Raw genomic sequence first — 15,813 nt, forward strand, 5'->3', positions numbered from 1 at the left:
TTGCAGTACTTCAAAGCACTCGTGGGTCAGTTCGCAACAGGAGAAGATTATTACGGTATGGTACTGAGACAATTATTGAAGAATTTCAATAACTAGCAGAAAATTGTAGAAAAGGCATTTCATGTTTCCTTCAATTTAAATGTATAACATTAGAAGCACAATACTAGTTCAATCAAGAATTTGAAATTGTGCAATTTGGATATGGATAGCTCTGCTATTAAGTTACAACTGTGGGCAGGTATTTGAGTTTGCGACTGCAACATAAGTGGTGCCTTGCATTTAAATACTCTATCTCTGTAGAACTATAACTGTTTCCTTTTCTATTTATTGGAAGGTGGCTGAGATTTATTTTTGTATTCATCTACCAATCACCTAAACAATTCGATCTAACCACCCTCTGAAATGGTGTTTAATGCTTTCAGAAAGTATTCAGACCCCTTCACTTTTTCCACATTTTGTTACGATACAGCCTTATTCTAAAATGGATTAAAAAATTTTTTTTAGCAATCTACACACAATACCCCATAATAAAAAAGCGAAAACAGGTGTTTAGAAATGTTTGCAAAGTAATTATACAGAAATAACTGAAATATCACATTTATATAAGTATTCAGACACTTTACTCAGTACTTTGTTGAGGCATCTTTGGCAGCGATTACAGCCTCAAGTCTTCTTGGGTGTGTGCTACAAGCTTGGCACACTTGTATTTGGGTAATTTCTCCCATTCTTCTCTGCAGATCCTCTCAAGTTCTGTCAGGTTGGATGGGGAACGTTGATGCACACCTATTTTCAGGTCCCTCCAGAGATCTTTGATTGGTTTCAAGTCTGGGCTCTGGCTGGGCCACTCAAGGACATTCACAGACGTGTCACAAAGCCACTCTGGCATTGTCTTGGCTGTGTGCTTAGGGTCGTTGTCCTGTTGGAAGGTTAACCTCCGCCCCAGTTTGAGTTCCTGAATGCTCTGGAACAGGTTTTCATCAGGGATCTCTCTGTTCTTTGCTCCATTCATCTTTCCCTCGATCCTGACTAGTTTCCCAGTTCCTGCCACTGAAAAACATCCCCACAGCATGATGCTATCACCACCATGGTTCACTGTAGGTATGATATTGGCCTGGTGATGAGCGGTGCCTGGTTTCCTCCAGATGTGACTCTTGGCATTCAGGCCAAAGAGTTCAATCTTGGCTTCATCAGACCATAGAATCTTGTTTCTGGGTGGGCGGGGAGGGGGAAGTTGTGAGGGGAGAGGGGTGTGGGCGGGGGGGGGGGGGGGGGGGGTGGAAGGGGGGAGTGAGCTCGGAGAAAAGACAGAAGAGCCATGGGCGAGAGGGGGTATCACGGGGGAGGGGGGGAGGAGCCAGCGAAGGGGACCAGAGGGGTAATGGCTGGAATTGGCGATGCGATGGGAACTCATAGCGGGCGCTGATCGTTGATCGTTCTCCTCCGCCGGGATCAGAGTCTCCGCTTTCCATTTGGCGACATATCCGACTCCGGACTCGGCTGGGTCTCCGACGCTGGGCTGGGCCTCTGACGCTGGGCTGCTTGACGCTGCGCTGCTTGGGACTGGGCTGCTTTGTGTCCCTCCGGAAATTGTGTCAGGTTGGAAACCTCCACCGGCCATCCTCAGCTCTAATAAAGACGCGATGGCGCAGGAAGGGGCGGACCGCCCCGGTGAGTGACAGGGGAAGAGACTAATCTGTGCGGCGCTGAACGGCAGGAGAAGAGATCGATTTGCGCTCGAGTGGTTTTTAAGATTTTTTAAACCTCGCTAACTTTTACGACATTCAACCGATCGGAACAAAACTTGTTGCAACCGCAGCATAGGAGAACTGTGAGTGAACTGGCAAAAAATCGTAGCGCTATCGCGAACCGTTTTTGCGCAAATAGAAATACTGCACATACCGGAAGATAACAAGATCAAAGTTTTAGTTATGTACTAGATTAAGTGGGACCCATTGGGTCCCATGTTCACACGGGAGGGCTGGTCCACGAACGCAATATTCCATCTCTCCATCAACTCCAATATTGATGGCCGGGGGGAGGGGGGGTTCTGGAGCGCTAGTATGGGTGTTGTGGACTGAATGGATTGGTTTCCAGAGGGCTAGTATGGACATTGTAGGTCGAATGGATTCTTGAGCTGGCAGCTCAGTCACTCAAGCCTGGTGTGCTGGCAGCTCACTCACCCACGGCTGGTTGGCTGGCGGTTTACTCACGGTTATTCCTTGAAATTCCATTTCAAGCAGAGTGCAGGCCACCAAATTCAAATGAAGTTTCCTACCATTTCAAGCAGGGAGCAAGGCCACCAAATTCAAATGTAGTTTCCTACCATTTCAAGCAGGGTACAAGGCCACCAAAGTGACCTCTCCCTCCCCCATCTTGCAGAGACTGAGCCACGCCCATACTTCCTGGTTTTATAGTCCCTCCCCCCTCCCACCAGAAGACGCGTGGCCTTCATGGCAGTGATTGACAGGAGAGAGTATCTCAACATTTTTAAAACACTAATAACTCTTTTATTTTTAATCGATGGGAAAAATCCACTTGTCCTGCACAGTGGAGGGGGGCTCTGAGTAAGATGGCCAAAAACCACAGCCGTAAGTGGTGGCGATCTTTCTAAAATCAATATGCAGTGCAAACAGGAAGTGGTCAAGATGAGAGTTTTAAATATATAGATAGATGATACCACAAGTTAGCTAACATTTAAAATGTAGTTTATTAAATGACCTGTCCTAGACTTTCAATATTTAAAAAAAAGGAAAGTGTTGGAGTAACTCAGTGGGTCAGGCAGCATCGCTGTTGGAGTTGATAATGAAAAAATGTGTGCCTTGACTTTAAAAAATCCAGTAACAAAGACCTAATAAATAGTTGATTTCAGAGCAAAGACAGAAATATATTTGTCAATTGGAGACAATATTTGGGAGCAATATATTGATTGTGCAATGACATTTTAGTGTCTTTAATCCAGAACCCAAATACAAATAACTTGAGAATTGCAGAACTACGATTATGGAGGATTTGCAAATTATGTGGAAAGAAAAACGGAGTGGATTTTGTTTGATTTTGTAGCGGATAGACACTTGTCATCCATAAACTATCCTTTCTTTATTACATCATTGAAGATTTTGGGTTGCCCGGTAGTCCTACTGTAAAATCGACACCTTGTCCATGTGGGTGACCGCCAACCTCATTGGGAATTCCGAGGGCAACTCATGGATCAGCGCCCGGGCTGCCCGTGCAAGAAAGTTTTGCTGTAAATTTAATGTAATTTAATATTTTTTAATTTAAGTTTCTAGCAGTCTATTGTGCTCAAGAGACACGGGAGGGGTATAATTAATGGGTCAGAATGTATTGTTGAATTATAATTGCATGATCTTACATGACTTTGCCGTTGGTCCGGCAAAATGGATAATCTGTCAAGTCTCTGGAACCAAGGGTACTGGATAATCGGTGGTGAACCTGTGCTTCAGAGGTATTCAGTTTTGGAAACAACCTTATTCATACTAAGTACTGGAAAAAATGTCAGATATTCTTGTTTGAAGTCTCAAACTTTAGACAGTTATGGGCCTGTCCCACTTAAGCAATTTTTCAGGCGACTGCCGGCGACTGTCAGGTTGCCGGCAGTCGCCTGAAAAACCGGCAAAAGGAACGGCATCAGAATGGAACACACGCACATGCATGCCCGTTTTGCAGGGGGAGCGCTGTGTAAAAAATTCACACGCTGCAAAGCCAAGGTGAAACAGACACACACCGCGATGAACAGGAAGGTTGGCGCTGTAAAAACACGGCTAAAGCACAGTGTACTGTAAGTCCTTTAAAAGAGGGGGTGTGAAGGAGTGGAGACAACTTTAAAGAAGCCAGAGGTACACGGCTGTGAAGCTCGACGGACATTTAACATTACCGGTTGGTTTATCCTTGTTTCTCAAAACTACTGCTTACCTTTTTTTCCCCAATGAGCCAATGATATTCACCGGTCAGCACTGGCTACAACCTACGAGAACCTCCGAGAACCGCCGACCTCCTGGCAGCCCATTAGGACCTCCTGGCGACCAACCTGTGGCAAGAGAATTCTCGCTACTCTCCATGGCGGCTTCATTCTAGTCGCCATTAATTTTTCAACATGTTGTAAAATTCACGGTGACTATAATGAGTCCGTGACTAGTTTCCAGAATGCAGGAACTCCTCACGACCATGAAGGCAACTCCCTGGCGACTTTGTAGCGACTGCATAGTCTCCTGCAGTCGCCTAAGTGGGACAGGCCCATATGGTTTACTTTTATGATAATGCTCATGAAAAATGGATTAGGGAACTCATTAAAATCTGAATATTTGTTTTGCAGGACCAAACAAAGAGTTACAGACGTTCCGACATACCATGATTGATTTTCTACAAAATAGTACATATCCAAACAAGCCCCCTGCTTGCCCTGTGCTGGAACCAGCCAGGTATTGTTAAAAGTACCCGTTTTTAAGTAATAACATCAATGATTTTTCTGGTGACTAATAATTACCTTGGTACAAGATTAGAGAGATGTTGCTTTTTACATATTTGAAGAGGGTGCCCCCTACTGTTACTTAACTTTGTGGCAGGCTCTTCATTTTTACGGAGATGTGTATATTCTTTTTTTTTTTTTTTTTTTATATTTTATTTTATTAGAAGTAAGTACAGTCATATGGCACCAAAGTGCCTAATATATATTTTCATAATACATTTTATGTACAACTTCTTTTTTTTTTTTTTGTTACACTGAAAAAAGATTAGAATAAGAAAAAGAAGTTAGATAGTAAAGGATAGAAAGATGTGAAATATATAGTGTGTGAAAAAAGAAAACGAGTAAATGAAAAAAGTTGAGAGAGAGAATAGAGAGAAAAAAAGAAAAAAAAAAAAAAAAAGAGGAGATCATTATTTATAGTCTTGACCAACCCTCGTCCAGTCCTGAAACAGTTATTTTTTACAATTGTGTTGCACCATATGATTCCAAAAAAACGACGAATGGAGACCAACTCGTTATGAATTGGTCTGATTTATCCATTAGGAGGAATCGCATTTCCTCAAGATGAGCGGTGTCCAACATACTTGCAATCCACATTTTAAGCGTTGGTATTGATGTACCTTTCCAAAATTTAAGAATTAATTTTTTTGCTATTATTAAACCATAGTTAAGGAATAGATTTTGAGATGTGTTCAATTTATTCCCATCTTCCATTACGCCAAATATAATCATTTCAGTATTAGGTTCCATTCTTGTCTTGAATAATTTTGTAAATATTTCAAAAATATCATTCCAGAATCTATAAAGTTTTATGCAGGAGACTAAGGAGTGTGTTATAGTTGCCTTTTGGGCTAGACATTTATCACAAGTGGCGGATATATTTGGATAAAATTTGTTCAATCTTGTTTTTGAGTAATATAATCTATGTACAATTTTAAATTGAATTAAATTATGTCTTACATTAATTGAACATTTGTGAATATATATCAGGTATTTTTCCCATTTAACCTTCGTAATTTTTATCATTAGTTCCCGTTCCCACTCTTCTCTAAGTACCTCTGTCGATGGTAGGTCTATATTTAGAATACTATTATATAAATATGATATTAATTTTTGTGAGTCAGCTTCAATATTCATTGCCTCTTCCAATAAGTCAGGAGTTACTTTTTGATATCCTTGTATATATTTTTTCACGAAATCGCAAATCTGAAGATATTTAAAATATTGGTTATTTTTCAATTTAAATTTTAATTGTAATTGTTGGAATGATAGTAAGTTTCCCATTTCATACATATCCCCGATTCTTCTAATTCCGAGACTTTCCCATTGGTTATATGTCTTATCAATAAGAGATGGTTTAAATAAAGGGTTATTCGCTATTGGCATTAACAGTGATAGATTTCTTAATTTTAAAGATAATTTTATTTGTTTCCAAATTCTTATTGTACCATATATAATTGGGTTCTTCTTATATATTGTGTTATTCAGTTTTTTTGGGGAGAAGAGGATCGTTCCTATATTACTAGGATGGCAATCCTCCTTCTCCATTTTTATCCATTCTGTCTGTTGGGTAGCACTATCCAACCAATAAATCATATTCTTAATATGCACTGCCCAGTAATAATACATAAAATTCGGAAGTGAAAGTCCCCCGACCTCTTTTGGTTTACATAAATGTTTTTTTGTGATTCTATGTGATCTATAGTCCCAAATATAATTAGTAATATTAGAGTCTAATTTTTAAAAAAAGTATTTTGGTATATATACCGGTATAGATTGAAATAGGTATAATAATTGTGGTAGGAAGATCATTTTTATTGCATTTATTCTACCTAATAATGATAAGGGAAGTGTTTTCCAAAATTTAATCAACGTATTAAGTTTATTTAATAAAGGCATGAAATTAGCATTGAATAATGCTTTATATTTTCTAGTAATCTGAATACCCAAATATTTAAATTTTTCTGTTGCGATTTTAAAGGGGAACTTCAGTAAGTGTGTAGGTTCTTGAGGTTTTAATGTCATGATTTCACTTTTATTCCAGTTTATTCTATATCCAGAAAAAGACCCAAATTCCTCTATTAAGTTTAATAAATTTGGTATGCTCGTTTGTGACTTTGTAATATATAAAAGTATATCGTCTGCATATAATGAGATTTTATTCTTTGAGTCTCTGGTATTATAGCCCTGAATATTCGGATGAATTCTTATACTTTCAGCCAGGGGTTCTATCATAAGGGCAAATAGCAGGGGTGATAGTGCACATCCCTGCCTATTACCCCTTGATAGTTGAAATTTTTGAGATAACATGTTATTAGTTAAAATTCTTGCCATCGGTTTATCATATAATAATTTTACCCATCTTATAAAATTCTCTCCCATATTAAATTTTTGTAGTACTTTATATAAGTATTGCCACTCTACCTGATCAAATGCTTTCTCTGCATCCAAAGAAATAATTGATATATCTTCTTCCTCTACTTTATGCGAGTACATTATATTAAACAGACGTCTCAGATTATTAAATGAGTGTCTTTTAGGTATAAACCCCGTTTGATCAGGGTTTATCAATTTACTAATATATTTGCTTAATCTTCTTGATAAAATCTTTGCTAAAATTTTCTGATCTGTATTTAAAAGTGATATAGCTCTGTACGAGCCCGGATCTTCTAAATCTTTATCTTTTTTTGGAATAAGTGTAATAGTTGATTCTGTTAGTGTTTCAGGTAGTTTGTTTTCTTTAAAAGCATGGGAGTATAAATTAAATAAATAAGGGGTTGTTATCTCCTGAAATTTTTTATAAAATTCATTATTAAAACCATCTGGTCCCGGTGTCTTACCATTTTTCAGCGATTTTATTGTTTCACCTATTTCTTTGATTGTAATTTGAGCTCCTAATTCCTCTTGTTCCAAAAGGTCCAGTATTGGAAGATTACAATTATCTAGAAATTTTTTTATTTTACTATCTTCTCTTTTAATTTTAGATGTATATAAGTTTTGATAAAATTGGGCAAATCTATTATTAATATCTTTAGGTAGTATTAGTAATTCTCCTTTCTCTGATTTAATTTTGGTTATAGTATTTTCCTTTTCTTGTTTTTTCAATTGGCGAGCTAAAAGCTTATGTGGTTTGTCACCAAACTCAAAATGTTCCTGTTTTGTCATTTGGAATAGTCTTATTACCCTTGCCGATAAAATTCGATTAAGTTTAAATTTCAGTAATATTATCTTATTGTGTTTATCTGTCGTGGAATCTTTGGCATTATCCATCTCTAACTGTCTGATTTCTTGTTCTAACAACAATTGTTCTGTCTTATTCTTTTTATTTTGAAAACTTTGATATGAAATTATAATTCCTCTCATAAATGCCTTAAAAGTTTCCCATAGTAAAGAAGGCAAAGTACCTGGTATATCATTTGTATCGAAAAAAAGTTCCATTTGTTGTTTTAAATATTGATAGCCTTGCACATCATTTAAAATATGTGTATTAAACCTCCAAAAAAAATTTTTGCCCGGCATTCCCTCAAATTTTACTGAGAATGTCAACGGGGAGTGATCTGAGATACTACTAATGTGGTATGTTGGGTTGTTTGTATATGGCATTAATTTCATATCCACTAAAAAATAATCAATTCTTGAATAAGTTTTATGCACCGAAGAGTAAAACGAGTATTCCCTTCCAACTGGATTAGCAGATCTCCATACATCTATTATATTCGTATTTTTTATATATGTATTTAGAAGTTCGCTAGTTTTAGATTTTAAATTACTCTTCTTTTGTTTTGCTGATTTATCTAGATATGAATCTAAAACACAGTTAAAGTCCCCCCCTATTATCACATTTTGGTAATTAAACTCTGATATTATGTCAATAATTTTATCAAAAAAGTGGGGGTTATCAAAATTCGGAGCATAAATATTTATCAAAGTTAGTGGGGTTGCATAAATTTCACCCGAAACTATAATATATCTTCCCTCTTTATCTGATATGGTATTCTTTAATTTAAAAGGAATACCTTTCCTAATAAGAATAGCTGTACCCCTAGATTTAGAAGTAAATGAGGAGTAGTATGTTTGGCCTATCCAATTCGCCTTTAATCTTATTTGTGTTTGTTGTTTCATGTGTGTCTCCTGCAAAAACATTATGTCGCTTTTCAACGATTTTAGTTGGGCAAAAATTTTACCCCTCTTAATTGGTTCGTTGGCACCTGGAGATGTGTATATTCTAACATACAGCTACATTTTATTTTCTCGCATCACTTTGCAGCAAATCAATTACTCTTCGGCCTTTCTTTTGGTCAATTAGGAAATGAAAGAGCAATTCCTTGAGAATTACTTTATTATTTTCTCTTGTGCCTTTCATGTGCAAAATTCTCTTTGTTTCCACAACATTAATTGATTAAATTCCTTGTATACAATCTTATTGATGTTGATTTCTTATAATACACTAAAAGGAACTGTCCTTCATAGTATTTAGACATGCCAGACCTTAAGATCATTGCTTCACTTTTCTGTCCTAATGCTATTAATTGAGGTCTTAGTAATTTTGCTGAACGACCACGATCTCTGTTGAATGATTATTTTTCAGAAGAGATAAATGATCACTTGTTCCTACCCTAATAAGCAGCAAAGCCAGTTTGCAAGGTTAAGAATGTTGATGGTGCCAGGAAAAGATTCTGAGTTAGGTGAATGAGCTCCAAAGTCACATAACCTACTAGGAATTGTTTCAGTGTACTCTTTGAACATTTATTTTTGTTTAGGAAAGACGGTGTTGTATTTGAAGAATTTGCTAAACTATAATCATGCAGCTAATCTTCAGAAGATGAACCAAATAAATTGATCATACTGAAAATCAAATATCATGGATGTTGTAAAGCCTGCTGTTTAGTTTAGAGTTCCACCATTCACAAACAAGAGTTCTGAAGTTTTACTAAATATATTTAATGTTCTTTACAGAAATTTAGATCATCAATATAGTTCAATATTCCTTTACTTAGTTCAAAGTTACAAAATTACCTGTGGCATCTATCTAATGTTTTGTTATAATTAGAAAAGCAGTCTTCTTGGGAGATGCCTTGGTATGCATTTTTGTTCCAACTGTCATCCTCAAAAGCCTTTTAAATGTGTTTCTCTCTTTCAGCTCCTTTTCTATCCTATCAGACTTGGGTAAACACCAGAAGCATTATACTGCTGTTATCTTTGAAACAGCGTCGTCATATGTAGGTCGGGAGGTAAGTGATTTTTTTTTAACATTTCATTCCAAATTCTTTTCTTTTCACCAAAAATGGAGGATATCGTCTCTTGCATCAAATATTGTTTTGCATAAGTGAAAATGAAGAATGGGTGTCAAGTAACCTTGTCGGTTTAAAAATTAATCTGAGGATTCATGAATGATGAATGCCTTTGTCAGTGAACAGGCCAGCAGTGCGAATAAGCACGTGATCATACATGTAATTGAATCTGTAAGCAAAAACCTAAGCAATCAATGTCTGGCTTTCTTTGTGGCGAAGTTAGAAACTTAAATAACATGTGGTTTACCATAGCAATGTGAATGCAAGTTAAATTCAGTTACACAAAGTTAAATGATTTTATTTCAAAGTGTTAAATTATTTTCTGTGGAATTAGTTTGAATAAAAGTGCCAGTTTGGTTTGTTGGATGGCACATTCCATTTGACTCATCTGTATACCAGGTACTTGGCTCTTTGGCTTAGAAGCTGAATCCAGACTCTTTGTATGACAATATATCTGGGCAGACTGCTGGTATTCATAATGTTTAGAGCAAATAGACCATTGATTTAACTCTTCTTTCAAAATAACCGTGCTATAATGTTTACAGGTGTGTGTTATCTTCTAATAGGTGATACTTGATTTGATGCAGTATGAAAATATTGTGGTAAAAAGAGCAGTGAATACTGATGAAAAGTTAATGGGGAAACTAAATATTACTTCGGTGCCATCCTGTTACCTGTTCCATCCCAATGGCTCTCGTGGATTGATTTACACGTGAGTGTGCAAATTACTTTTTAGCACTGTAAAAAATCTTAATCTCACCAGATCATACAGACTAAAATGGAGTGGGGAAGAAACAAAACCATAATGCATTAGGGACCCAATGTCCGATGTTGTAAAACAGGAAACACAACACATACCTGATCTTTTGAATGAAAAAAATATATATTTGCAGTGACGTTACTATTTGTGATGGGAAAACCTCTCTTAATCACACTTGTATACAATGTGAAGTGGGTTTTGGAAGGTATTTCCTTTTTAAACTGGAAGTGAATTTGGAGATGGAAGGTGAGAGAAATATATGCAACAAATTAAATTTAAATTCAATTTATGAAAGTATATGAAAGTAAGCATGCAGGTACAGCAGGCAGTGAAGAAAGTGAATGGCATGTTGGCCTTTATAACAAGAGGAATCTAATATAAGAGCAAAGAGGTCCTTCTGCAGTTGTACAGAGCCCTAGTGAGACCACACCTGGAGTATTGTGTGCAGTTTTGGTCACCTAATTTGAGGAAGGACATTCTTTCTATTGAGGGAGTGCAGCGTAGGTTTACAAGGTTAATTCCCGGGATGGCGGGACTGTCATATGCTGAGAGAATGGAGCAGCTGGGCTTGTACACTCTGGAGTTTAGAAGGATGAGAGGGGATCTTATTGAAACATATAAGATTGTTAAGGGTTTGGACATGCTAGAGGCAGGAAACATGTTCCCGATGTTGGGAGAGTCCAGAACCAGGGGTCACAGTTTAAGAATAAGGAGTAAGCCATTTAGAACGGAGACTAGGAAACACTTTTTCTCACAGAGAGTGGTGAGTTTGTGGAATTCTCTGCCTCAGAGGGCGGTGGAGGCAGGTTCTCTGGATGCTTTCAAGAGAGAGCTAGATAGGGCTCTTAAAAATAGTGGAGTCAGGGGATATGAGGAGAAGGCAGGAATGGGGTACTGATTGGGGATGATCAGCCATGATCACATTGAATGGCGGTGCTTGGTCGAAGGGCCAAATGGCCTAATCCTGCACCTATTGTCTATTGTCTAATTAAATTTTCGTTCTTGGGAGCGTTTGCAAATTTGTGTCCAAAATCCTCTGTTTCTGGTAATCACTTGTTAATTCAGTGGCCTAGATTTTGTTATTGTCATGCTTGTAAAATACCAACATTATTATACCGTCTATAGAAAAATCTGGAGAGTGTTTAAACACAAAGTATGATTCCTTGTTCCACCGCAATTTTTTTTAAACCTTCCTTCAATGAAACTAACAGAATCAAATTAACTCAGTAAAAAACAAAAATGTTGTCTCCGATCTGTTCTTGTAGCCACAGTATCTATGTGGTCAACCAGTTGAGTTTTTGATGGCGCTCCCCTGTTGATGGGGTGGGGGAGCGGTAGGGGGGGGGGAGGGGATTGAGGGGAATTTGCTAAGAAGCCGCAACCAGTATTGAAAATCGGGCAATTATGAGCTAATATTTTCACTTCTGATCTTGTGATGAAGCAATGAAGTTGTGCAGGTCACTGCCCTGAGAAACCTCTGCAGCGATGTCCTGGGACTGGGATAGCTGACCTTCAACAAACACAACCATCTTCCTTTGTTTACACACCTGTAGTAAGAAATTACTTTTGGAAATTTATTTTAGCCTGAAAAATACATATCTAACTTTAGATATGTTTAGGTAGGGGGCGCTGCACTGGCAGCAGCCTGTCGGCAGCGTGTCCGTTTCCCCCCAACTTTTTTTATTTTTTTTAGTATGTTTAAAAGTCTGTTTTTAATGTTTCTTTGTGTGTTATGTGTGGGGGGGGTGGTGTGTGGGGGTAAGGGGGAAACCGTTTCGGCCGCCTCTTCCATGGAGAGGCGACTTTTTTCAGGTCGCCTCCCCCGTGGCCTAACAGCAAGGATCGGCGCGGACTTTCCCGGAGACGCGCCCGGAGCTTCAACGGCGGGCACAGCGTGGACTCTCGGCGCGGAGCGGGCGAGCCCTCGCTGGAGGGGAGCGCTCCGTTTCGTTGGCCCGCGGCAGCCGGCAGCCTGAAGCCGCGGTCTGCACAGCTCCAGCTGGTGCGGCGTCTACAGCCCGGGATCCCTCGTGGAGGACCCGGGGGGAAGAAGAAGCTTCCACCGCCGGCCCGCGGCCGTCTTCTACCGCGGGTGCGGCATGGACTTATCATCTCCCCTGGAGGGGAGCTTCGACCGCCGGCCCTGCAGACTGCGGTGCTTCCGGCTGCGGCACGGCAGGTACTTTAAAACTTTGACCGCCGGCCTGCAGCCTACACCAGCCTGAAGCCGCGGTCTCTGGTTGGGAAGAGCCGATCCTGGACTCACCTTGACTTTGACTTTGTCCCTTACCATCTGGACGCCCGCAGCAACGGCTGTGGAGGGTGGAGGTCCCGACCACGGGGGGAAATGGAGGAGGACTGGCCAAGCTCTGTGCCTTCCACCACAGTGATGAATGCTGTGGTGGATGTTTGTGTAAATTTTTTATTGTGGTTGTGTTCTTTATTACTGTACCGCTACTGGCAACCCAAATTCCACCGACCTTGGTTGTGTGGCAATTAAATTATATCTATCTATCTATCTATCTATTTGTAACATTCTTCTGGAGATATTTTACTCTGCTATTGAATTGTCACACTATTATTGCTCCTTTCTTCCCCAGATTATATCCTTTAATGTCTCTCATACTGTGGGCTAGATATCTTTCTTCAAATATCCTTCACATTCAGTCCTAACGAAAAACTCTTCATTAATGGTCCCAATAATGAAAACTAAATTAACAAAATGTGCCACTCTCGAGGTAATGCAAACTTGGTGAATACCAATTCCTGTTCTGAAGCATTGAAATTTGATCTAAGTTCATTGGAAATTTTGCAACCAACAAATAATACAAATGGTTTTTTTTCTGGTGGGTTTGAATGTAAATTATTTTCAACTTGCATTATGCATATGCTAGGAAATTCCCCTGAAACTAATTTTCTTTACCACAAATACAACCAAATAAAATATATTACTACTGTTTAAACATTTTAAATTTATAAATAAGATGGCATGATTTTACTCGCATGACTGTCCTTGCCACGAGCTATTGAAACTTCATGCTGAATGTAGGTTTGCTGTGCATATTGTTCTCAAGCATTAATGCTTGCCGAATCTTTATGAGTGTAATGTAACATGCTGTTAAACATTTGTTGGCCATTTCGCATGGATAAAAGCAGATTATCCTGAATGACTTGCTGATATATGTGGACTGCCTCGATCTGACATCAGTTTATTCATGTAATTCATAATTTATAAAGGAACTGGAAAGTTAGATATTTATTTTTCAGGCTAAAATAAATTTCGAAAAGTAATTTCTTGGTAATCCATTTTGGTAATCTATTTTTTGCTTTCTTGATCTATTCCTATACTATAAGTTGAGAGATACAGTTTAAGCAATTAAACTTTAATAATTTAAAAACAGGATGCATCTTTGTAGGCAGAGAATGTTACAGTATGCACTAGTGCTTTTCTCCTCATAGGTTTTCACATTTTCTTCTTTACCTCCAATAGTTTGCGAAAGTGTTCCACTTAAAAACACCCTTCATTTTTTTTCTAACCTCTACAATTGATAGCATTTTATTTTGATTTGTTCCACAAAGAAATTAATAACCATGCTTGAATTTAATCTGTCAAAACATTGCAGACTTCAGTCCTTATACAAAGAAGGTATTGTAAATGATGGTAAAAATTACATTTTATTGCCATCTCCTTAGGGAATATTGACCATAGATTTTCATATTTGGGACTTTATTAATGTCTTGAATTATTTTTCTAATTTCTACTTTTGATATCTAATGGAAAAAATAGTTTGCAGTTTGCTTAGTTTTTAGTGACCATTGTATAATTTTTCATCAGTTCAGGCTGAACCTTTTTTAATAACACTTGGAACATAAAATCACATTTATGCAAGTGATAATTTGAACGATTTGCGCAATGTATCTTATTAATCCACCACTAAACTACTCCGTGCTTGAACTTTGGTAATGAATTTTGCAAAACTTTTAAGTATAATAACGTAGACACATCTTTGGGAATCTTTTGAAAATGCTGAAGGATAATATCAAGCGGGAAGGTGATGGCAATATGCATTATAGAATTGAACGATTACTCTAACTCTTTTTTTACAATAGGCAAAGGTCGTTACGATCATACTATACCTCCAATTTAAAGTCATTGCCGGGTGTAACCGAGAGATTACCTTTCCAAAATGTAGTATCAGTGAGACTGAAGGAAGATACGATAGCTGCCTTAAAGCCCTGGAAGGACAATGACCAGTAAGTATTTCTTTCAAAACTTGATGTCCTCTAGCCTTTAACCAAGTTGTCTCTGCCTTGGAGAACTGTAGATGCTCATACTGAAATTAAGAAGAGTTTTGTACGCAGAGAATAAAGAATTATGAGAACAAGCAGGGATAGTGGAGGTGAAGAGTCAACCATAATTCTAATGTATAGTTGAACATGGTTGAGGGTCTACTTTGCTGGCTTCAAAGCATGATTAGCAAGTTGACAGTAAATGATGGAATCGGACAGTATATCTTTAGAGATTTGTTTGAGTATTTGATGGCATGCCAGATCCTTTTAAACTTTGAAGAAAGTAGAGGCACAGTCTTTGTGATTATATCTATGCGCTGGGCCCAGGGCATGTCATCTGAGATGTTAACACTCAGGAATTTGAAGCTGCTAACTCTCTCCACTGTCACCCTACCAATTAAAACTGGAAAGTGGTCTCCCGACTTTCTCTTTCTGCAAACGATGATTGGTTTTGTTTATGGTTTTGATGATGTTGAGCAAGAGGTGGCTGTTACAGCACCATATAACCAAGATATTCCATCTTTCATCATCTGTGATTCAGCTAACAGCAGTGGTGTCGTCAAATTTTAGGATGGTATTGGAGCTGTACTTAGTCACAGAGTCGTGGGTGCAAAGAGAGTCGAGCAGGATGGTAAGCAAACAGCCTTGAGGTGCACCCGTATTGCTGGTCAATGAGGAGACGATGTTACCAATTCCGTACTGATGGAGATCTGCTGATTATGAAGTTAAGGATCCGCGCCAACAGCTTGTCTCGTCTTTGTCTTCTTTTCCTGTTTTGGTTTGTGTTTACTTGTATGTTTTTAGTGTACCTTTAGTTTTTGTATTGTGTGAGGGGGGTTTGGGGGGGAACCTTTTTTATTTCTTTCCTCGACGGAGATGCGACTTTTTCCATCGTATCTCCGTCTGCACTGCGGCTTTAACATTGTGGGGCTGGCGGACCCTTTGTTAAGGATCGACTGCGGGAGCTCCAACCACAGGAGCTTCGACCG

General features: G+C 38.4%; 1 protein-coding gene across 3 annotated transcripts in view; it reads left to right on the plus strand.

The window, feature by feature from the left end:
• Positions 1-15,813, plus strand: part of LOC116990845 (LIM/homeobox protein Lhx3-like) — a 113,731-nt gene that overhangs the window by 15,959 nt on the left and 81,959 nt on the right. For all 3 annotated transcript variants that reach the window (XM_033048902.1, XM_033048899.1, XM_033048900.1), the window contains exons 3-7: positions 7-55; positions 4,331-4,436; positions 9,624-9,714; positions 10,341-10,486; positions 14,645-14,788. In XM_033048902.1, the coding sequence (XP_032904793.1) occupies positions 7-55; positions 4,331-4,436; positions 9,624-9,714; positions 10,341-10,486; positions 14,645-14,788 (536 nt within the window). The remainder of the gene's footprint in view (positions 1-6; positions 56-4,330; positions 4,437-9,623; positions 9,715-10,340; positions 10,487-14,644; positions 14,789-15,813) is intronic.

This window comes from Amblyraja radiata, chromosome 32 (assembly GCF_010909765.2).
Source record: "Amblyraja radiata isolate CabotCenter1 chromosome 32, sAmbRad1.1.pri, whole genome shotgun sequence".
In the NCBI taxonomy this organism is placed as follows: Eukaryota; Metazoa; Chordata; class Chondrichthyes; order Rajiformes; family Rajidae; genus Amblyraja; species Amblyraja radiata.